The 21,512-nt window shown below is 55.1% G+C and overlaps 2 protein-coding genes across 2 annotated transcripts in view; one reads left to right on the top strand and one right to left on the bottom strand.

The window, feature by feature from the left end:
- UBE2O (ubiquitin conjugating enzyme E2 O) overlaps positions 1-3,097 on the bottom strand; it is a 58,219-nt gene extending 55,122 nt beyond the window's left edge. Inside the window, 1 exon segment of the mRNA XM_058705227.1 lies at positions 2,599-3,097. Within this exon segment, the coding sequence (XP_058561210.1) occupies positions 2,599-3,021 (423 nt within the window). The 5' untranslated portion in view covers positions 3,022-3,097.
- A 15,382-nt stretch (positions 3,098-18,479) lies between these two features.
- Positions 18,480-21,339, top strand: AANAT (aralkylamine N-acetyltransferase). Its single transcript, XM_058702607.1, has 4 exons — positions 18,480-18,565; positions 19,371-19,607; positions 19,893-20,047; positions 20,273-21,339. The coding sequence occupies exons 2-4, from the start codon at positions 19,445-19,447 to the stop codon at positions 20,576-20,578; spliced, it is 624 nt and encodes a 207-aa protein (XP_058558590.1). The 5' UTR covers positions 18,480-18,565; positions 19,371-19,444; the 3' UTR covers positions 20,579-21,339.
- Positions 21,340-21,512: the final 173 nt, after the last annotated feature.

The raw sequence follows: 21,512 nt of genomic DNA, 5'->3' as shown, positions 1-21,512 counted from the left end.
GGGGCCAGGAGGGGGCAGAACTTGTCGGCCAGCCTCTTCATGTCTCGTCATGAATTTGTTCCTTTCAAGCTTGCATCAAGAGACTAATATTACCCCTTTACTCATTGCCCAACAAATTAACCCAAAAACGACAGAAATACTCCACAGCCTGCTGAACGCTCCACATTAAAAGGGTACTATTTTAAAAGATGCCAAGAGGTGGCAGCTTTAAAAAGAAATACGTTTCTCCACACCGTCAACCACGTTATTCTATCAGTAAGTGGGTTCTCAGCTCTCATAACCAAATCGGATGGAGTAGGCAGCAGAACCTAAATGTTCAGCCTTGGTCTGAGAGTCTTTCCTTTCCAGCCTCTACGGATTTCCAAGGAGAAGTGAGAAGAAGAGAAAAAAACAAAACTCTTCCTAAACCACTTCCAAAAAGTGCAAGGTCCCAGGACCCACCCTACCGCCCCAGTCGGGGTCATCTGTGCCTAGGGTTCCTGGGACCCTAGAGCTACTTATCGGGTATACAACTCCCCCCACCCCCCCCCAACAAACCTACTCTCAAAGAACCTGGGTCTTGCCATCCACAAATGGATGGTACGTGCCACCATTTCCTAAGGTTCCCAGGCCCCTAAGCTCAGAAGCCACAGACGCTCCGGTGGCAATGGACTTCAACAAATTCAAACAAATCACCAGAGGCCACCTTCAAGACATATCCAAGCCGGTGCCTTACCTTACGGTTATTTTCTGCTTAATTCCTAAATAGGTATTTTAAGTCCAACTCTGTAGATAATTACACATGGTGGCAGGAGGCGGGCAGAACATAACTGTAAACAAAGTTAACCACCAAAGTCAAGATGAACGGGAACCGACAACTGATAAACATGGCCCGGTAGTGAGCTTGGCCGGGCAGCCTGAGTCCCGGGGCAGGAGGCCATGACACAGTGAAACGAGCTGCCTTCCGAAAGTCACAAACCTCTGGAGAAGATGGTCAGGGAAAAACATTTTTTGTTTAAAGGACAAAAAAAAAAAAAAAAAAAAAAAAACCACAGAAAGACATTAGCAACCATGTGCTAGTAAGACAATGCAGAAACACGGCATAAAGACCGAAAAAAAAATCATCTTCCCGACGTAACAACACCGATGGGAATTGGTAACGAGCATTCCGCTATAGAAAGTAGTATTTCCCACATACTTTTGTGTTTGTTTGTTTGTTTGTTTTTGCACACGAACTTGTCATTTTCTTTCAGTCGGGGCGGCCACTGCCTGATTGGCATTTCTCCGAGGGGAAGCCAGGGGACCCGCGTGCGTGCGGACTTCGGGGTCTTGGGGAGGCATGCGCACCGGCCAGCAGAAAGACTCTGCTGGTACCAAGGGTCACTTCTGCCCCGGGGAAGTGGTTCGCAGGCTCTTCCTGGGAGAGGGGCCTTTTCCCCTGCCAGAGCTGTTATCGCAGACCCCCTTGGTAGGGTGGCCTTTGTCTCCCAGCGTGTGAGAAACCCAGATGAACTTCTCAAGCGCCCTCCCTTGAAATCACACCTGTCAACAGCACAGGCCTGATTCCTGCTTAGAAATGTTTTCTGGCAGGGGAGGAAGAGGACGAGATGAAGAAGGGGTGAAAGATACAGGGGTGTGTGCCTGGGTGGGAATCGCGGATAGGAGTTCACACTCAGGAAAACAAGACACAGGAAGCCACCAGGCCAACCTGGGTTCAAGGTTTCGGGTTTAAGATGATACACCCCTTCGCTGGTAAAGACTGCGATATTCACCAGCCTCACCCCAATACCGTATGGGAGTCTGAGGTGTGCCTCCAGCCTCAGGTCAGGAGAAACCCTTCGGGCTTCCGAACGGGTGGCTCTTTTCCATCCGTGGTTCTGTAGTATTTTTTTCAAGAAGTCCAACTGCACTTGGGAGTCATCAATTCCAGTCGCAGCTGTCACATCCCCCCCTTCCCGTACTATTAATATCACGGCTCTGATTGTTAATGATTTTACTCACAAAGTTCCCCGCAGCAATTACAATGAGCCAACAAGGTTGGGGGTTTTTTGTTTTTGTTTTAAAAAGAGGGGTTGGGGTTTCTTTACCCATAATAACGCATTCTATCATTTGGGGAACTTCCCGGGCTTATCCGTCGCCCGAGATTTTCACCTCTACCTTTGTTTTGGACCGCCCACAACCCTTCCCTGCACGGACCCGGCACGGCCTTCCTTTCGGGATGCACAATGCAGTATGTAGCTCCTTGGGGGTCAGCAAAACGCCGCACTGGTGTCATGCCGAGCGTGCCTCAGAGTCTGAGAAGTTCCCCCACGGTAGTGGGTCCACATAATCTTGAGGCCGACACCACAGCACGGCCAGGCGTGGAAGCCCCTTCGCGGGCGGAGGGGGCGGGGGGGGGGGGTGGAAGCGCGGCGCCCGGTGGCCCGGGGCTGGTGCAATGACTTTGCACCGGAGCGTCCCCTCCGCGGAGGCTTGTCCTCCCACCTCGGCCCACTGCGGTTGCACCACGCCGGCCAGCGCCTCTCGCGCCTCCCCTCCCCTCCCCGGCCTAGGGCTCCTGCAGCAACTCCCGTCCCCGCGTCGGCCCCGGCCCCCGGCCCCCCGGCCCGCCCGCCGCACCTTGGTCTCCTTCACGTGCTGCTTGACGCCCTCCGGGTACCACTGGACGCGCACGTAGCCGCGGCGCAGCGGGCTGGCCCGGCCCTCCTCGTGGCCCGCGCCCCCCGCCTCGGAGCAGCCCGAGCTCCCGCGGCCCTCCTCCTCGCCCTCCGAGTCCGAGTCCTCTCCGTGGATGAGGCGCACCAGCCCGAAGTGCACCGAGCCGCGGTAACGGCCCGACACCAGGTCGTGAGAGAAGAGCAGCCGCTGCGAGCCGGCTTCGGGGCCGGAGTCCGAGGACGGCCCTGAGGCCGAGTCCGGGGCGGGCGCCGGCGCCGGGGCCGGGGCGGGGGCCGCGTCCGGGGTCGGCGCCGCGGCCGGGGCCGCGGCCGGGGCCTGGGCGGGAGCCGGAGCTGCGGGCGCGGGCGCTGCGGGATCCGCCATAACTGCTCTGCGCGAGTCTCGGGCGGCGGCGGCGGCGGCGGCGGCGGCGGCGGCGGCGGCAGCGGCGGCGGCGGCGGCGGCGAACGCGGCACGGGGAGGCGGGGCCAGCCGGCGCGGGGGCGGGGCCACGGCGCGCTGACGTGGCCCTACGTGCCGCCGTCGTCTGGGAATCGAGATGCGGTTGCTAGGAGCTCCTGCCTCGTCGCTAGGGGACGCTGGAGATGCTGCCCGGGGCGGGGGGAAGGGGGTGGATTTCCCGGAGGGAGGGGCGGGGCCAGAGCGGGGGAAAGTAATGGGAGCGGGACTGGGTGGGGACCCCGGAGGAGGAAGTGGAGTGGTCAACGAGGAAAAGGGGAGTGGCCGAGGTGGGGCGGGGAGGATGGTCCCGAGACTGTCAACAACATTTGAGGAGCCTCCTTGGCGTCCCCAGTCCTACGCCCTGGGAGGGGTGGGAAAGAGCTAGATACCGTCCCTGTCCTCTAGGCGTTTACAATCTGGTTGGAGAGACAAAACATACACATATTAAATAGCTACAAAAGCAACTCCAAGGTAGCTTGTAAGCAAGGCTATAAAAGATATGTATAGAGTGTATCTAGGGTGAAATTCCACACGAAGCTTGGAAGGTCATGACTCCTCAGGGATCGGTCAAGGGGTTGGTGAAGGAGGTCCAGAGAAAGATCAGAAAGATAATCAAGCGTTAGTAGCCCCTATGGTTTGGCTTTACACCCATCAAGAGGGGCTCAAAGCTCCATGAGGAGCAAGGCAGGAGGTAGGACAGTGAGGCAGTTAGGAGTGGGATGGAGCCATGGATTCCAGTATTTGGCACGGCCACTTACTAATCTTGCACAGGTAGGTAAACTGATAAACTGTTTTTCGCCTTAATTTTCTCATCAGTAAAATAGGGGTGATGGCGGCAGTACGTGTCTCATCGGGCAGTTGGGAGGATTGAAGGAAATAGAATAGTGCCTGACGTACACTTCCGTCAGTAAAGCTCAACCATTACTACAATATTTCACCTCTCCCTTCCTAGACTAAAATTCTAGCCAGGTAGAACTGTTATACTTATGGTTTGCTCCATGTTGCCATTTTAAAATATAAAAAGTAGTGGGACGCCTGGGTGGCTCAGTCAGCTGAGCGTCCGACTCTTGGTTTCAGCTCAGGTCATGATCCCTCAGTGTGTGAGTTAGAGCCCCACGTGGGGCTCTTTGCTGACAGTGCAAAGCCTGCTTGGGATTCTCCTCCCTCTCTCTTCCACTCCCCTATTCTAGTTCTCTCTCTCTCTCTCTCTCTCTGTCTCTCTCAAAATAAACTTTAAAAATAAAGAAATCAAATATAAAAAGTAGTTATACTAACGTGTCCTGTAAGTAAGTTCCAGAAGATTTAGATACATCCGGGGGCGCCTGAGTGGCTCAGTCGGTTGAACATCTGACTTCAGCTCAGGTCATGATCTCATGGGTTGTAGGTTCGAGCCCTGCTTTGGGCTCTGTGATGTCAGCACCGGGCCCACTTCGGATCCTCTGTACCCCTCTCTCTCTGCCCCTCCCCCACTGGTTCTCTTTCTCCCTCTCTATTTAGTTGTAAATAAATAAACTTAAAAAAAAAGATTTAGATACATTCTCGGAGGACAGATTCCAAATGGGTTCTTAGAAGGAAATTAAGAATCCTCAGAATATGGCCCTACCCTTTCCCAGTCAAAATGATTTTTTCCTCGTTTTACTGCAAGACCATCAATGACAGATTAGTAAAATGGTTCCATATTACAGTACTTGGGTTCTGTTACAAAGGCAGGATCCCTGTTCCTTGAGCAGTTTTCAGACCGCCAAGGATACAGAATGACACGCGTGGAAAAGCCCTAAGAACATGTGGCAGCCTGAGTACATAATGTGTCCTGAGCCAAGAGCTTCGAGAATATTGATGTAATATTGGGGTTGGGGTCGTTGTCAATGGACCCAAATCTTAGAAAACTTGCATACTAAGATATAGAGGGAAAAAAAAACTGTGGCCAAATGAGCTGAAGGGGAACTACAATACAATTTAGGGGCACAGCTGGACTCACAAAGCCTGGCCTTTCCATTGCAGACCACAGTGTATGAATGGCCATCTGGAATCCCTGCTGGAAAGACTCCGTTCCCCACCCCCTCCCCCGTAAAGACCTGGCAGGCTTAACAGCAGTAAGTGGCTTCTGTCTCACCTACCATGTCCCTTTAGCCCTTTCCCCTTACCCCCTGATAGCCTAACACTTATTGAGTATCTGTTATTGACCAGGTACCATGCCAGGCACATTCACATACATTGTCTTGTTATCACAGCCCTGGATATAGGTGTCCTTAACCCCATTTTATCAAGGAGGAAACAGGACCCGAGGAATTCAGTGCCTAGGGTTACAACGTAGTCACCTGCAGAGCCAAGGTGGAACCCGGGTTTCCTGACTCCCAAGACCAAGGGCTTTTCTAGTTCCTATGTCTATCAAGGGATCGGGGGAGGGAGCAAGCTAGTAGGCTGACAGGGCAGGGCAACGATGAGCTCGATGATATCTTTGGTGTCAAAAACCCAAGTGACGGGCCACCTGGGTGGCTCAGTCGGTTAAGTGGCCGACTCTTGTTCGGGGCTCAGGTCACGATCTCACGGTTCCCGGGTTCGAGCCCCGCATTGGGCTCTGGGCTGACGGCACAGAGAACCACTTGGGATGGTCTCTCTCCCTCTCTCTCTGCCCCTCCCCTGCTTGTGCACTCTCTCATTCACTCTCCCTCAAGGTAAATAAATAAACTTAAAATTTTTTTTTTAAATCCAAGTGAGTCTTGCCCTCTACTCTAGCTTATGCCTGTGTTTGTTTTAATATAAAAAGAATGTCCTTCCTCCCTAATCACTGAGCAAAATTGGCACTCCAGGAAGATGGACCATGTTTATTCTGTGGCTTCTTGTAATAACGGCTAATAATAGCTACCAGTTACTGAGCTGTAACTTAATACCAAGTACTGTACTAAGTCCTGTACGTAGATTATGCACCTTTACGTAGATTAGCCCTCTGTGAGAGAGGATGTATGAGCCCCCCTTTTGTGAAGCGTCATGCCAACCCTGTGCCGTCCCCCTCCCCCAGGAAGCTGCTAGGTTATAGGTAAGAGCCTTGATTTCAAACGCTGATCTCTCCCTTGTTAACAAAACCGCTTTGGAGCATGTGGATCATGTCCTGCGTATGCCTGTAACCCCAGTACCTAGTACCGTGCCTGGCACAGTCTTGGTGCCCAATGATGTACCATATCAGGGGGTGTCAAAGGCCTGAGATTCCTGGTCCTCTGCTTGGTCAGTTTCCCATCCTTGTCCCATACATCCAAGTAGCTGCCTGTGCGTTCTCTCAGCCTTTTTTTGTCGCCCCCAGGTTGAGCTGCATCAGAGTCCTTTTAGAGGAAGAGGCTCAGGACATCCCTCCCAACCTCACTCACACCTGAGATGCTCCAGCCAAGGTCTGAAGCTTGACTCCTTCCTGGTCCCCGAGCCCCCAGCCACAGTCTGCACACCCAAGCTGGCGAGCGGGGTGAGCTGGGATGGGAACACTGGCTTAGTTTTTATTTCCATAATCGTTGAATGAAAAAAAAAAACAAAAACCCTTCACTCCCCAGTGGAGAAACCCCTCCTCTCATGGCCCTAATACCCAGCCCTTCTTGGGGAAGAGAGAGTCTTCTCAGGAGAATTTTGCTTATTTACAAATATGCCTGCAAGAAACTGAACCAGTCTGGCCACTCCCCTTGCTGAGGGGCTGGCAGGCACAGGAGGCATCAGAGCTGGAGGCAGCCTGAACTGATCTCTGGGAAGCAGGCTCTGTCTTATCCCTATCTTACGCGGCCACTGGGCTAAGAAGTGTGCACGGGCCTCAGGGCCTCTCACTGCTCCACGGGGAGCCCCAGCCTGCTTGGCCTTTCCAGGCCTCCCTGTAGGAGTGAATCCAGACGGGCCCAGAGAACTCCTTCTATTCTGGAGTACATGTCTGGAGGCTCCAGGGTGCCTGCAGCACTGGGGTCCTCAGCTAGGAAGGTGGAGTGGGAGGGGAGCTACCCTGGGGGGCCCTCCCACACCCCAGACGCCGGCTAGAGAAATGCCCTTGCTTGAGGCTCCAGCTGTGGGTTACTCCCCAGTCATGGGCTTTGGGAATTAAAGGAGTCCTTCTTGCCCTTGGAGCCTTACCGTTTTTTTGGTATCGATGCCCCGGGAGAACCATGGGATTTGTCCAAGATCACCCTTGCAGGGCCGTCAGGATCAGGACCCAGATGGGTGGGCCCTTGGCCATTCTCACTCCTGACTCTGAGCAATGGTTACAACCCACAGAGCAAAACGCTCTGGGCCGGGGGCAACGGGGAAAGGGCGAAGTGATTCGTGAGAGCCCAGGGTTGGCAGAGTCACCCCGTTTCTCTCCTTCCTGCAGATACAGGGGCCGAGGACAGCAAATCCACCAGACCAGCTTGAAGAACAGTAGGGCAGCTGTCTCTCAGTAATGCCACTCTCCTCACCACCACGTCCCAGATCGCCAGGCCAAGGCCTTGTCCTCAGCACTCGTGGGTACTTCCTGGATGACCAGCCAAATGTCACAAAGTGACATCTTCCCCCAAACCCATTTCTTCTCCCAGACTCCTCACCCAGGTTGATGGCAACATCACCTACCTGGGAACCAAACTGGCCGCCTGAGGGTTAACCGTTGATCTTAAGCTCCACATGCAATCAAAGCCCAGGTCATGGCCCCTCTACCCCCTTTCCACACCCCCCAGCTCCAGAGGGGCTCCCCCGGGGGCCACTTCATGGGGAGGTGGAGTGGTGCCGTGGCACCATGGCTAGGGGTAGGGTCCCAGAATCAGACGGACCCGGGTTTGAAGCCTGCGCTGCCACTGACTCACCGTGTGGCCTTGGGCAAGCCATTTCACTTCAGTGAGCCTCAGTTTCCTTTTTGTGAAATAGGAATAACAATAGTACGTACTTCTTAGGGCTATTGAGAATCTAACTGACATGGTGAATATATTGCATAGGGCCTGTCCAGTGTTCCAGCCTGATAGACGGTTACCTGCTGGTGTTAGTTCATCCCCATCGCTTGCCCACGCTGTTGCTGTAGCCTCCGTCCCATGCCCCTCCCCCGGCCCGTACTCCGCCCCCATACACCCCTTCACCGTGCTGCCTAAACTATCTGCCACCTTGTCCCCGGGGAGCTGGAAAACGCAGACACGATCATCCGACTTCTCGGCTTAACATCTCTCTGTGGCTCTCCTGGCCCACCAGGTAACCCTTCTAGAATCGATTCCCTCTACCTACCTCTAACTCTGTCTTCCAGCTGTCCGCCCCACACACATGCTCCATGCTCCAGCCTGGGCTGCCTCCTCCAGGACCCCAAGTGTCGGTCCCTGGTGCCTTTTCGCTTGTTCACCATCTGCCTGGAAGTTTTTATGCCTCGACTTCAACTCCTGTTTTTACCTAAAGAACTCCTTTCCATCTCACAAAACCCAGATTGTGCCTTCTTATCTAAGAAGCCCTCGAAGCGCCCATTCCCCTGCCATTCCCCCCCCCCCCCACTTTCCTGGTGACACCTGTGTGATTGCGTTTATTCACCTCTCTTGTGCCCTTCTTCATCTTTGTACGCCAGTATCCAGCACGGGTCTGACGCATAGAAGGTGCTCCTCGGGGCGCCTGGGTGGCTCAGTCGGTTGAGCGGCCGACTTCGGCTCAGGTCATGATCTCACGGTCCGTGAGTTCGAGCCCCGCATTGGGCTCTGTGCTGACAGTTCAGAGCCTGGAGCCTGTTTCGGATTCTGTGTCTCCCTCTCTCTGACCCTCCCCTGTTCATGCTCTGTCTCTCCCTGTCTCAAAAATAAATAAAATATTAAAAAAAAAAAAGAAGGTCTCCAAAGGTGTTTTTTTTTTTTTTTTAAGTTTATTTATTTATTTTGAGATTGAGATTGAGAGAGAAAGCAGGGCAGGGGCAGAAAGACAGACAGAATCCCATCACCCGCACCATCAGCGTGGAGTCTGACAGTGGGGCTCGAACCCACGAACCGCGAGACCATCACCTGAGCCGAAACCCAGAGTCGGACGCTCAACCAACTGAGCCACCCAGGCACCCGGTGCTCCAAAGATTTTTGTTGAGTGATTGAACAGAACAAGCCAACCTCCTCCAACGGCCCTAAATGTGTCATCGGGTCTCTGGGACCTGACCCCTGTTTTTCTTCAAGTGCCCTGCTCTCGTTTCCTATATATGGAGAGGAACATTCACATATACAACCACACAAACACACACATACTCTTGTTCTCTCCTCGGACTTCAGCCTCTAGATCTGTGCTGGCTTTTGTGGTAACCCCTAACCACGTGTAGGTCTGGAGCCCTTGAAATGAGGCTAGTCTGAACTGGCATGTGCGGTAAGTGTAAAATATACACTGAATTTTGAAGACTTGGTTGCAAAAAAAAAAAAAAAAAAAAAAAATCCAAAATATCTCAAACATTTTATATCGATTACTTGTTGAAATGACAATATTGTATCTGTATTGAGTCAAATAAAATATATTATTAAAATCCAGCTCACCTGTCTCTTGTGGCTGCTTCATGCGGCTAGGACAAAATGAAAGTCACCTATGAGGCTCACATGACCTTTCTGTTGGACAAGCAGGGCTCCAGATGTTCAGGGAGCCGTAAGTCCCTTCTTTCTCCAGGAGATGGCGATCCCTCCCTGCCTTTGACACCTCCGTTCCAGAAAGGTCTGGAAGGTTCCTGAGGAAACTGCCCTGTGTACTATGTCAGATAGTGAACCCCCAATAAGGATGGGGCTCCACTCAGCCCTGCAGTGAAACCAGCCTATCTATGCAAATGAGGCTTCAAAATAAATCCACAGGAAGTCAAGAAGCTAAACGCCATCCTCCTCAACGGAAGAATCAACACCTGTTGATAGACACCTACTCTGGGGGACACACTTCCACTTTCACCCCGGGCTCTGTTTTCCAGGGGTTCATAAAGCCTGTTGGGGAGATGGGCGTCAGCGGATACAGTGGTGTGTAGCCCGAATCCACCTTCAGATCCCAAGAAACCCTTCCCCCACTGCCAGGCACTGGTCGCTGAGGATCACGGCTGGGGTACCTTTCCAAGGGTTGCCCTCGGCCAGAAGAGGGTGCCTCAGCCATCCGACGACTGTCCTTAAGGAGGAACAAAGCGTGGCCTTTCACCTCCATTCAGGACACCTGGGAAGGGCCACCCCGACTTCGGAGCTTCTCCTGGGCTCAGCTGAGGTCTCTGCTAGAACTTCCTCATCAAAGTTAAACTTCTCCGTCTGCCCACTTCTGCTGCCCTTGCTCCCTGAGGACACTCCCAGTAAACATCCTCAGAGTCTTTAAGTCTGTTTCCTGGGCAATCTGACCCGTAACTGGTGCCAAGTGTGGTCCTAGGGAACAGACCCTGAAAGGGATTCTAGAGGGGCTCCTGGGTGGCTCAGTCAGTCCAGCGTCCGACTCTTGGTTTCGGCTCAGGTCATGATCTCATGAAATCATGATCTGTGAGTTCGAGCCCCACCTTGGGCTTCTCAGCTGACAGTGTGGAGTAGCTTGGGATTCTCTCTCTCTCCCTCTCTCTCTCTGCCCCTTCTCCTCTTGCCCTCTCTGTCTCTCTCAAAAACAAATAAATAGGAGCGCCTGGGTGGCTCAGTCGGTTAAGCGTCTGACTTTGGCTCAGGTCGTGATCTCGCAGTTCATGAGTTCGGGCCCCGCGTCGGGCTCTGTGCTGGCAGCTCAGAGCCTGGAGCCTGCTTCGGATTCTGTGTCTCCCTCTCCCCCTGCCCCCCCCCCCCCCATGATCCGTCTCTGAAAAACAAACATTAAATCTTTTTAAAAATAAAGAAATAATAAGCAAATAAATAAAAAATTTAAAAAATGAATGGGATTCTACAGCTGGATCATCCACCTACTAACGAGGAGCTACAGCCGTGCAGTGGTTAAAACTTTTGTGGGCAACAAACTGGGTTGGGTACCAGCAGAAGGAAATGCGGTTAAAAAAAAAAATAAAAAAAAAAAGGAAAATCTCAGGCATTTGCAAGGCACGGGAGAGCGGTCATTTGTAAGGACTACGGCATCTCATGACTATTGCTGGGGGCAGTCGCACTAGAGACAGTGAAAAGCTACGGGTGATGGGTCACCAGTTCAAAGCTCAGTATATAAGCCAGAGAGCCTCCTGGGTAGAAACGCACCGCCCGAAGTTAGGGAACAGAGAAAAGTAAGGGATCAGGTTCTGGACTTAATCAGGCCAGCAGAACCCCAGAGGAGGTTGAATTCCCAAACCTGGTGAGTCAGCTATGCCAAGGAGGACCCTAATTGGGAAGAAGGGGGGCTCTGAGACACCTGGGGATACCTGGATTGCTGTGCTCGAAAATCTCAAAGCCTTGAGAACATCTCCTTGAGCCTTCTGGACCCTCACAGGTGTGGCCCCCCTCCCGCCTGTGACAGATTATTGCTTTCTCTTTGCCGGAAGACAAGACTCTTCCTTGTAAGACAAGCGCCAACCCTCCCCCATCCCCAGAACCCAAGGGTCTACTCTATCTCCTCTGTTTGGACCAGATCAATAGCTGGGTCTCAGTCACGGCATAACCCAGCTGGTGACGTGCTGGGCCACCTAAGGGAGGAGAAAGGCTGTACCTGGAAGGGCCTGCCTGCACGTGCCAGCCACTGGTACCGACAGGAGCGGGGAGAACGTGCGACTGGAGTCAAGGACACGGGGCCAAGAGGGGCAGAACATCAAGCTGGATAAGGTGAATGCGTAGTTCTGGGAACACTTCTCCCCACAACAGGATTTATCACCCTGGCAAGGACCCCGGAATTTGGTGCTAACACACCGCCAGGGCGGCTCTTGGCAGCTTGGAGAGAATGATCCAAGAGCACCCGCCCCCTGGCTGGCAGGGCTGCTCTCAGCTCAGGAAGCTGCCTCAACCAAGGTCAATGCAGGGCAAAGAGGCCTGCCCCCTGCTTCATTCAACCTGGGTGTCTCTGAAGGGCTTCCTGGCTCCTGAGCTCCCACGAGATGGGCCGAGGCCTCTGTGGCAATGACAGCAACAGGACGGACCTCTCCCTCCACCCAGGGCTGCTTCCCCTGCTCCCTGACAGGGTCGGCCCCCGAGAGCTCTCCCCAGCGAGACTTGCTGCGTGCAATCCTCTATCTCGGTTTCTGTTTCCCGGGGAGCCTGCACGTAACAGACTAAGTTTGAAAAGGTAAACTAGGCCAAGTGTGCTCAGCGCGAGGCGTGCAGGGCGGATCCGAAGTCCAGGGAAGGAGTTAAGAGAAACAAGCCGCCCTCAAAACCACCAAAAATCGCAACCAGTGGGGCATCTGGGTGGCTCAGTCGGTTAAGCGTCCAACTCTTGGTTTTGGCTCAGGTCATGATCTCGTGGTTCGTGAGTTCGAGCCCCACGTCGGGCTCTGCGCGGACGGCACGGAGGCTGCTTGGGATCCTCTGTCTGTCCCTCTCTCTCTGCCTCTCCCCCACTCGCTGTCTCTCTCTCAAAAATAAATAACCTAACAGGGCTGCCTTCCCTGCCCCTTAGGGCCTTTCCGTTGCTTTGCATGGAAAATTGGGGTCTCAGAGACATCATCAGAGTGTCTCTGGGCCCTGTGTCTCAAGGTGCCCACTTCTCAGTCTCCCCCAGGTGGACTCCCCCGGGCCCTGTAGTGGGAACCGGGCCATTATCACATTGAGGAGAGGAGGGAGGAGCAGGTGCAGCCCCGTGTGGGAAGTTCCCAGAGGTCCTGGGACCAGGGCGTCACTCACCTGGGCCCAGGTGGATGCTCGCTGCCACACTGTGCCAGGCTCTGTGGGTGGGTCAGAGTCGTTGCAGGTGATGGTGCTGGTGAGGGGAGAGGGGGATGGAGGGATAAGATAGGGGGTGGGGGAAGTCTTGCCAATGGGTCCGTGTGTCTTTAATTTTTATTTATTTTATTTATTTTTTAATTAAAATTTTTTTTAATGTTTATTTTATTTTTGAGAGAGAGAGAGAGAGAGAGAGAGAGAGAGCACAAGCAGGGGAGGGGCAGAGAGAGAGAGAGAGAGAGGGAGAGAGAGAATCCCAAGCAGGCTCTGCACTATCAGCACAGAGACTAATTCTGGGCTTGAACTCACGAACCATGAGATCATAACCTGAGCCAAAATCAAGAGTCAGACGCTTAACCAACTGAGTCACCAGGCGCCCCGGGTCAGTGTATCTTTAACAGGTGGCCTCTGCCCTGCTGTGACCTCTGCTTTGCCACCATGAGGCCGCTCCCCTGCCTCTGCCCTCACACCTCCCCACCCCTCTCTTCTGAAAGACTTCAAGGCCCCCAGGGGCCTCCGTGTTAAGAGCATCTGAGCTCTCTTCTCCATTCTGGCTGTACTTGACATTGCTGACTGCCCCATGGCTGGGACTCTGGGAAATGTCTTTATCCTTTTCCTTTCTTCCTGCTAATGTCTCCTCCCTCGCAAAGAGTGGACGTTCCTTAGCTTTCCTGAGCCAACACGCAGCCCCTCAGAACACTCTTTCAGGGGCATCTGGGTGGCTCAGTCGGTTAAGCATCCGACTTCGGCTCAGGTCATGATCTCGCAGTTCATGAGTTCAAGCCCCGCGTCGGGGTCTGTGCTGACAGCTCAGAGCCTGGAGCCTGTTTCGGATTCTGTGTCTCCCTCTCTCTCTCTGACCCTCCCCCGTTCATGCTCTGTCTCTCTCTGTCTCAAAAATAAAAAATAAACGTTAAAAAAAATTTTTTTTAAAAAAAGAACACTCTTGGGGCGCCTGGGTGGCTCAGTCGGTTAAGCGGCCGACTTCAGCTCAGGTCACGATCTCGTGGTCCGTGAGTTTGAGCCCCGCGTCAGGCTCTGGGCTGATGGCTCAGAGCCTGGAGCCTGCTTCCAATTCTGTGTCTCCCTCTCTCTCTGCCCCTCCCCCGTTCATGCTCTGTCTCAAAAATAAATAAAACGTTAAAAAAAAAAATTAAAAAAAAAAACACTCTTTCAGTACCCAGACCTCCGTCGTCTACTCCATCACGAGTATGGCCACATCTGTACCCATCATCCTTGCCGCTTCAGATCGTTAGTGGGATAGGGGCTCAGCTGGGTCAGCGGTGAGGCTGACACAGGTGAGGAGTTAGGCAACATGACCCTTGTGTGGGGGTGGGGGGGTGGGGGGTGTCTCTATGGGCCCTGAACAGCCTTGCTCCAAACTATCATAGAATGTTCTGGAACCCTAACGCAGGAAGCCAAGCCATCGCCCATGGTTTGCTTGGGACCAAAGAACCGTGTGGGAGAGAACCAGAGCCCAGCCCATAACTGCCATTCACATGTACATAGACTCGTCTGGTGGACTGGGAGACCAGACCGGAGGGAGTGAGGGCGACACCCCTAAGGGGGAGACATCCAGTGAGAAGGAGTGTGGTTTGGAGGCCAACGGGCAGAGTCAGAACTGGGGAGCAGTGGTTACAGGACCCTTTCAAGGGAGCTGGTGCTTCTCAATGCGAGAAGACTGGCAAAGAGCAAAATTATACCAGGGCGCCTGGGTGGTCCAGTCAGTCAAGCGTCCGACTTCGGCTCAGGTCATGAGCTCCTGGTTCGTGGGTTCAAGCCCTGTGTTGGGTTCTGTCCTGACAGCTCAGAGCCTGGCGTCTGCTTCAGATTCTGTGTCTCCTTCTCTCTCTCTGTCCCTCCCCCCCCCCTCAAAAATAAACATTAAAAAAAAAAAGAGCAAAATTATATCAATAGGGGATGTAAAAAGAAGCACCCTGAGCCAGTGGTCCCCACACAGGACACTGGGTCACACTGACTCCATCAGACACGCAGCTCACCTCTGGTTCTGCTGTTGGAGAGCCTGTGATGTCCTCTGTGATGCCTGTCACATAGATGGCCCTCTTCTCTTGCCCCCTGAGCCTGGACAGAGCCTCAGAACATGCAGGGGGGGTGGGCGGTGTTCCAGGGGCCATTCAGGGCAGAGGGCACTCTAAGGTGAGTCTGAGCTTCTGAAGGGAGTCCATTTCTCTTAGCGGGTCCCTACTGGGACCAGTCTCATCTTGGCAGGGCCCTCATGGAGTTCACAGCAGTTCCGGCCTGCTGCGGGAGGGTCGGGGGGGGGGGGGGACTCTTGATCTGTTTTACACACTTGACCTCTGCCCAAGACTCCACTTGCAAAGGGGTGCAAAAGTTTGAACCCCTGCTCTGGGCACATGGCTAGGTAGGCACACTCTCTCTCCCCACAAGGCAGACAAACAGGATGCCAACCTACAGCTCGGAGAACATGTACCTTTTTTTTTTTTTTTTTTTTTTTTTTTTAAGTAAACTCACCACATGCGGGGCCCGAACTCATGACCCACAGACCCACAGTCACATGCTCTGCTGACGGAGCCAGCCGGGCGCCCCTTGGGGAATGTGTACTTTGAACAGTGGTTCTCAGCCCCGGCTGCGCAGAGGAAGCCCCTGGGGGAGGAGCTATGCTCCCGAGGCCCTACCCCAGAACTTAAAATGAGAATCTCTGGGGAGGTGACACAGTGCTTGGAATTTTTTTAAGCTCCCAGATGATTTCAAGGTGCAGCCAGGCACGGGAGCCCTGCTTTGAAGCCGGGGGAGTTGGATCAGTCACAGTAATGGCTAGCGACATCACACCATGATGTACACAAGGACTTCAGCCCTGCCCGAGGCTCGGACACCTTCTTCCCTGTGCCCCGGTGCAGGCACGCAATTCTTCCTGGTTCCCTCACTGCCCCTTCCCCGGCCTGTGCTGACCACTCCCTTTCTCAGACCTCACAGACAGAGTAGCCAGATAAAACACAGGATGCCCAATAAAATCAGAATTTTTAAAAAAAATCTATTTTTAACTTTGAATAGAGTTGACCTAAATGTCACATGAGTTTCAGGTGGAAATCAGAATTTTGGATCAACAATTTTTTAGTGTAGGTGTGTCCCAAATATTGCAGGGGACAGACTTACACTTAAGAAAATTTGTCGTGGGGATGGGGCGCCTGGGGGGGCTCAGCTGGTTAAGTGTCCGACTTTGGCTCAGGTCATGATCTCCCAGTTTGTGAGTTCGGCCCTGTGGGGGGCTCTCTGCTGTCGCACAGAGCCTGCTTTGGATCCTCTGCCTCCCCTCTCTCTGCCCCTCCCCTGCTGGTCCTTTCTCTCTCTCTCTCTCTCTCTCTCTCTCTCAAAATAAATAAATAAACTTAAAAATAAGTTATTTGTGGGGCACCTGGCTGTCTCAGTCAGTGGAATGCGCGACTCTTAATCTCAGGGTTGTGAGTTCGAGCCCTAGGTTTGGGTGTAGAGATTACCTAAAAGTAACATCTTTAGGCAGCTCTTTCTGCCCACGGGGTCCTGTCCCCATGCTGTGACAAAATCACCTTTGTGCACTGAAAAAAAGTAAAAATAAAAACAAAAATAAAATCCTAAAAAAAAAAAAAAGTTGTTTACCTGAAATTTGAGTCTTACAGGGCTTCCTGCATTTTTATTTGCTAAATCTGGCACCCTTATTCACAAGGTACATCCCTTGAGGCCACTCTGTTGGTCAGATGAATTTGATGACAGCTCCTCGTGGGGAAGGGCACCCCGAGGTCCGGAAGCGGTTGGTGTTCCGACAGGCCTCCAGAGATCATCACTCAGCAAGGCTGGGACTAGAGACAAATGCAGTCACTCTTGACCTTTCTCTTAATTTCACTACAGAGGCGTCCTTCTCTGTCTCTGTCACGGCCGTGTGTCCGTCACCCATCTCTTTCCCTCTCATCGCTGATGGCATACTCTCAGGTTCTTCAGTTGATGGGGCCAGCTCACCCTCCCTTTCCCTCCCCTGCCCCCTTGGGGGATCGGGTCCCCCAGCTCAGCCATGTTTTGTATAATGTCCTGTCTTCGTCTCTGAGGTTCCATGTGTCTAGAGGTGTTTTCCAGAAAGAATAGGGCCATACAGTGGTCAATCAAAAGAGAGGCAGATTCGATAGCCTGCTCTTCTCTGGTGGCTCTGGGCGGTGGCGATGGGCATGAGGGGGCGCGGTGGAGCCACAGGGTCTAAGAAGGACAGAGAAGACCTTTCCTGAGACCTTGAGGTTGGAGGTAGAGGTGCCCAGCCCCGGTCCTGGACCTGTCTTCCCAACCAGGCCCGAAAGCCAAGCGTGAGGAGGTCTTCCGGGCGGTCCCGAGAGGTCTGTCGTGGGCCCCCAGGAGGGGAAAGACAGGAAGTGCCTGGTAGCCGTGGGGGTGGGGGGCACGTTAAGCTCTGGGGGTTCTGCTGGGCCTCACACAGCAGAGAGGCCCTGGGAGGAAGGGATCCCACAGATAGGAGCGTGGGTGCGGGGGGCATCTGGGCTGGTCTGGGGACCCCGATGTCAGAGCCACGTAGGCAGAGCTCCGGGACCATGGCAAGAGCGGGCCCTCCTTCTGCGGCGGGTAGACAGGGCATCGCCAGGGTGATGGCAGGGGGGCACGAGTCACTAAGGACCTCTTGCTTGTTGAGGCTGGTTTTTGTGACAGGTGATGAGCGAGCGGTGAGCGTGGGGCTTTGACTCTTACTTCTGGACCTGGGCCTTTTCCTCAGAGTGCTCTGGAAAGAGGTAGGCTGGTTATATACATGGAGGGGGTAATTTATGAGGGCAGGACGTAGAGGCGTGTGTCTGGTGATCGGTGGCTTGTCTCCGTCTACCCGGCAAGGTCTGAATACGGCTGCCTCCAGCCCTGCCTGCCTCTCCAGGCTCCCTGAGATCGGGGCATTTCCTCCCAAGGCCAATGGGACACCCACTGGCTCCCCTCGCTTTGGGAGACCCTGATCTGAGGACACAGTCTGACTGACGGTCAGTAGGAGTGTGAAGGCGCAGATCTGTCATGTGGAAAATCAACACACACCCTGTAATTGCGTGACACAGGGAGACAGCCTGGGGTTGCCTTTCTGGCCTCCACGACTTGCTGGGAGGCTCTAAGCAGGTTCTCCAACCTCTCTGAGCCTCTGTTCCCTTCTCTATAAAATGGGGTTAATACGGGGCAGGCCTGTCATGTGGATTAAAGGACACTCGTACCTGAGGCCCAGCCCACCTCAAATGGTAGCACTCCCAGCCTGCAAAAGCTGAAAGGATCCTCGGGGGTGGGCTTGCCCAAGCCTCCAGAGCACAAAGGGTGAGTGCCTGTCCCAGCCAGGCAGAGCCAGGGCGGGGATTAGAGCTGGACCCCTGAGGTTTTAGCCCTGGGCTCTCCCCGCCCCTCCCCCCCCGCCCCTCTCTGGGGCCTTCATCAATCACTGTAATCCCTTGTGCATCCAATATGTCACGCTGATGTCTGACAGGCAGAGACAGGGCACGGAGCCGCACAGCCCTGCTGGCTTTGTCCTGCTGGTGTGACAAGGAGGCGGGGCAGGGATTATAAATCGGTGAGAACATCCCATGTTCCCCAGTGACGCCTGCTGCAACAGGCGAGCTGCGCACCGAGGGGGAGTCCCAGATTCCCCCCCCCCCACCCCCCGCCCCACCGCCCCGGCTCCTGTGCCTGCGGACTACCTCCGGAGTGATCGGCTCTGTGGTGGGAACACTGGGCCCCTCCTGAGGGTGCTGGTAGGTGGGACCCCTGCTCCTGGCTCCCAGCCTTCAGGAACAGGAGCTACCCTGGCTGGGGCTTCTGGATGTAGGGAGAAAAAGTAGCAGGGGGCGGGGGGGGGGGGCGGGGGGGCAAGGCACGTATGGAAGCCATGGGCTTTTTAAGGGAAGGATGGCCTCCTCTAAGAATCCCCAGGGTATTTTGGGAGAGACACGGCGCCACAGGGGCACAGCGGCTGAGCCAGGGGCAGGGCGGGAGGGGTCTCGCTGCTCCCCACGCCGGCTCCCTTCTCCCTCAGACTACCGCTGCACTCCTGATGCCTTCCGCATGCGTGCACGGTCCAGTCTGAGGCCATCTGAGTAAATGTGAAGGTTCCCTGAGAACCCGCTTTGGTTAAGGGCCTTTTGCTCCAGGGCCAAGGGCCGAACCCGCCTAGAAAGCTGGAGCCACGGTATCTTTTCACCCAAAGGACCAGAAAGTCTCCTTCTGGGCAGATTAGACCAACTGTGTCAGAAGTGGTCGGTGGCCGCCCATCCCCAGGCTCCACAGAGCCCTGCCCACCCTTCCCACCGCCTCCTGAGACCTGGGTGTCCCTGGAGGGCAGTGAGGCCAGATCTGGAGGTGTGGAAGGGCTGTTCCGCGGGTACTTCTGTCTGAGACGGAAAGGGGGGGGAGAGGGCACCAATGTTTACGGCCCCCAGGGTCTGCTTTGGGACTCACCTGACCCCAGGTCCGGCCACAAGAGGCAAGACGCGCCGTCACCCTGGCCCGCCCCCATCGGAGAGGAGGACCGTACCCCTGACCCTCGCTCCTCCCCGATAGGTGCCGCAGGACGCTTTCCGGCCACGAAGGCCACTTCTGAAGCTGGGGCACCCGGGGAGGCACCAGCATCCAGGATGTCCACACAGAACACGTACCCGCTAGAGCCCGAGGCCTTGCAGCTGCAGCCGGAGACCCCAAAGGCCCCAGGCCGCCAGCGGCGTCATACGCTTCCCGCCAACGAGTTCCGCTGCCTCACCCCGGAGGATGCTGCCAGCGTGTTTGAGATTGAGCGTGAAGGTGAGTGGGCCCCGCACAGGGTCTGGATGCTGATGCGTCTGTCCATGGGGAGGAGCCCCTGTCCTTGGTGGCTGGGCCCCCAGAGTATCAGATCGAGTGTGTGTGTGTGTGTGTGTGTGTGTGTGCGCGTGTGCGCGTGGGGATGGGAAGGGCCCCGAATCCCACTTTCCTATGGGGGAGGGGTGGGGAGTGGGAAAGCACACCTGGGCTTCTGAGCAGATGCTCGGTGGCCAGTGGCATGTGGCATGGTGACCGCTGAGTCACACGCCGTACCTCCCCTTGCAGCCTTCATCTCTGTCCTGGGCATCTGCCCCTTGTATCTGGAGGAGATCAAGCACTTCCTGACCCTGTGTCCAGAGCTGTCCATGGGCTGGTTCCAGGAGGGCCGCCTTGTGGCTTTCATCATCGGCTCGCTTTGGGACCAGGAGAGACTCACTCAGGTGAGGGCAGGAGCCCCTGGGCTGTGATTTCTTCCTCTGGGCCTCTCCCCGGTCAAAAGGACCCACCTCTTTGGAGGGTACCGCTCCCAGTTTGGGGCCCTCCTTGGGTAGGAATGGAGCCCCGATTGGAGGCACTCGAGAGACACTTGCTCGGCCAGCGGGGCTAGCTGGGGAGGCAGGGATCGACGGAGATGCCCTGGACTCACATCCCTTGCCCGTTCCCAGGAGTCGATGACGCTGCACCGGCCCGGGGGCCACACAGCCCACCTACGCGCCCTGGCCGTGCACCACACTTTCCGGGGACAAGGCAAGGGCTCCATCCTGATGTGGCGGTTCCTGCACCACCTGGGGAGGCAGCCAGCAGTGCGCCGGGCCGTGCTCATGTGTGAGGATGCGCTGGTGCCCTTCTACCAGACATTCGGCTTCCGCCTCGTGGGCCCATGCGCCATCACCCTGGGCTCGCTCACCTTCAAGGAGCTGCAGCGCTCCATGTGGGACCATGCCTCCCGGCGTAGGAACAGCGGCTCCTGAAGTCACTGCTCCCCGCACCCCCCGCCCCCAACCTGGGGGCTCCTACCCGGCCCCAATTTCCCGTTCTCTCCCCAACCCAGCTGCCCAGCAAGCTTGGATGATACACTTCCCAGCCTATCCTTGTGAGGCTGTCTGGACCACCCCTCCCCCCGCCCCACATTCCAAATTGTGCCAGAGGTGGGGAGTGGTTGATAACCGGGGACAGCAGGAGGTGTCCCGCGACCCACCTCAGCGACTCCTTCATTTTCGGGAATCAATGGGGGGCCCTCTGGGCAGGCAGCATCATTGTCCCCGTGGGTTGGGCCTGGTGCTCCGAAAGCCCTTACCCTCCCCAGCCTCACGGAGCCCCTTTCTCATCCTCTGCCCCGGAATGAGGGGTAGCTGGGATGAGGAAAGAGCAGAGGCTACCTCCTAGCTCAGCCCCTGGGCCCCCCACCCCTGGCCTCGGACCCCCTGGGTCCTCTCATCACTTCCCACGTGGCTCCTTGATGTGGGGTCAGGGCTGTGGGTGGGGCCCAGTGAACGGACGAGGGCTGTGCCTTCCCCCCACCGTCTCTGCCAGGGCCAGCCAGACCCTCACCGCCCCTGGGCTCCAGGCATTTAACCCGGCCCTCTCAAGGGACCCCCCTGGGACCCCAAACCTGGTTTCTGGCCCAACCAATTCCCCCCACAAGTTTTCCGCCATCCCTTTAGGCCGAGGCCCCGCCCCTGAGCTCGTGGCTAGCCCCGCACCCCAAAATAAAGTTCCAGCTTTCACTCTGCTAGAGCCCCTCGGGTCAAAAGATGTTACTTCTAAAGAGTATCATTTAATACATTTGAGACATCATCCATATAAAGTTAGCGTTACTTTTAAAAATTAGAACCTTAATATAAACCAGTAAAAAATGGGTCTGACCGAGCCTTGGGCAACCCCTGGGGAACCCACCCCAACTCG

The sequence above is a fragment of the Neofelis nebulosa genome, chromosome 16, assembly GCF_028018385.1.
Source record: "Neofelis nebulosa isolate mNeoNeb1 chromosome 16, mNeoNeb1.pri, whole genome shotgun sequence".
NCBI classification, from domain to species: Eukaryota; Metazoa; Chordata; class Mammalia; order Carnivora; family Felidae; genus Neofelis; species Neofelis nebulosa.
This window is presented reverse-complemented; position numbering and strand designations above follow the sequence as displayed.

Excerpts from the sequence above, each read along its gene's own strand:
- AANAT (XM_058702607.1), top strand. The coding sequence starts at position 19,445 with ATGTCCACACAGAACACGTACCCGCTAGAGCCCGAGGCCTTGCAGCTG. Across the intron at positions 19,608-19,892 it reads GTTTGAGATTGAGCGTGAAG|CCTTCATCTCTGTCCTGGGC; the intron begins GTGAGTGGGCCC and ends CTCCCCTTGCAG. Across the intron at positions 20,048-20,272 it reads ACCAGGAGAGACTCACTCAG|GAGTCGATGACGCTGCACCG; the intron begins GTGAGGGCAGGA and ends GCCCGTTCCCAG.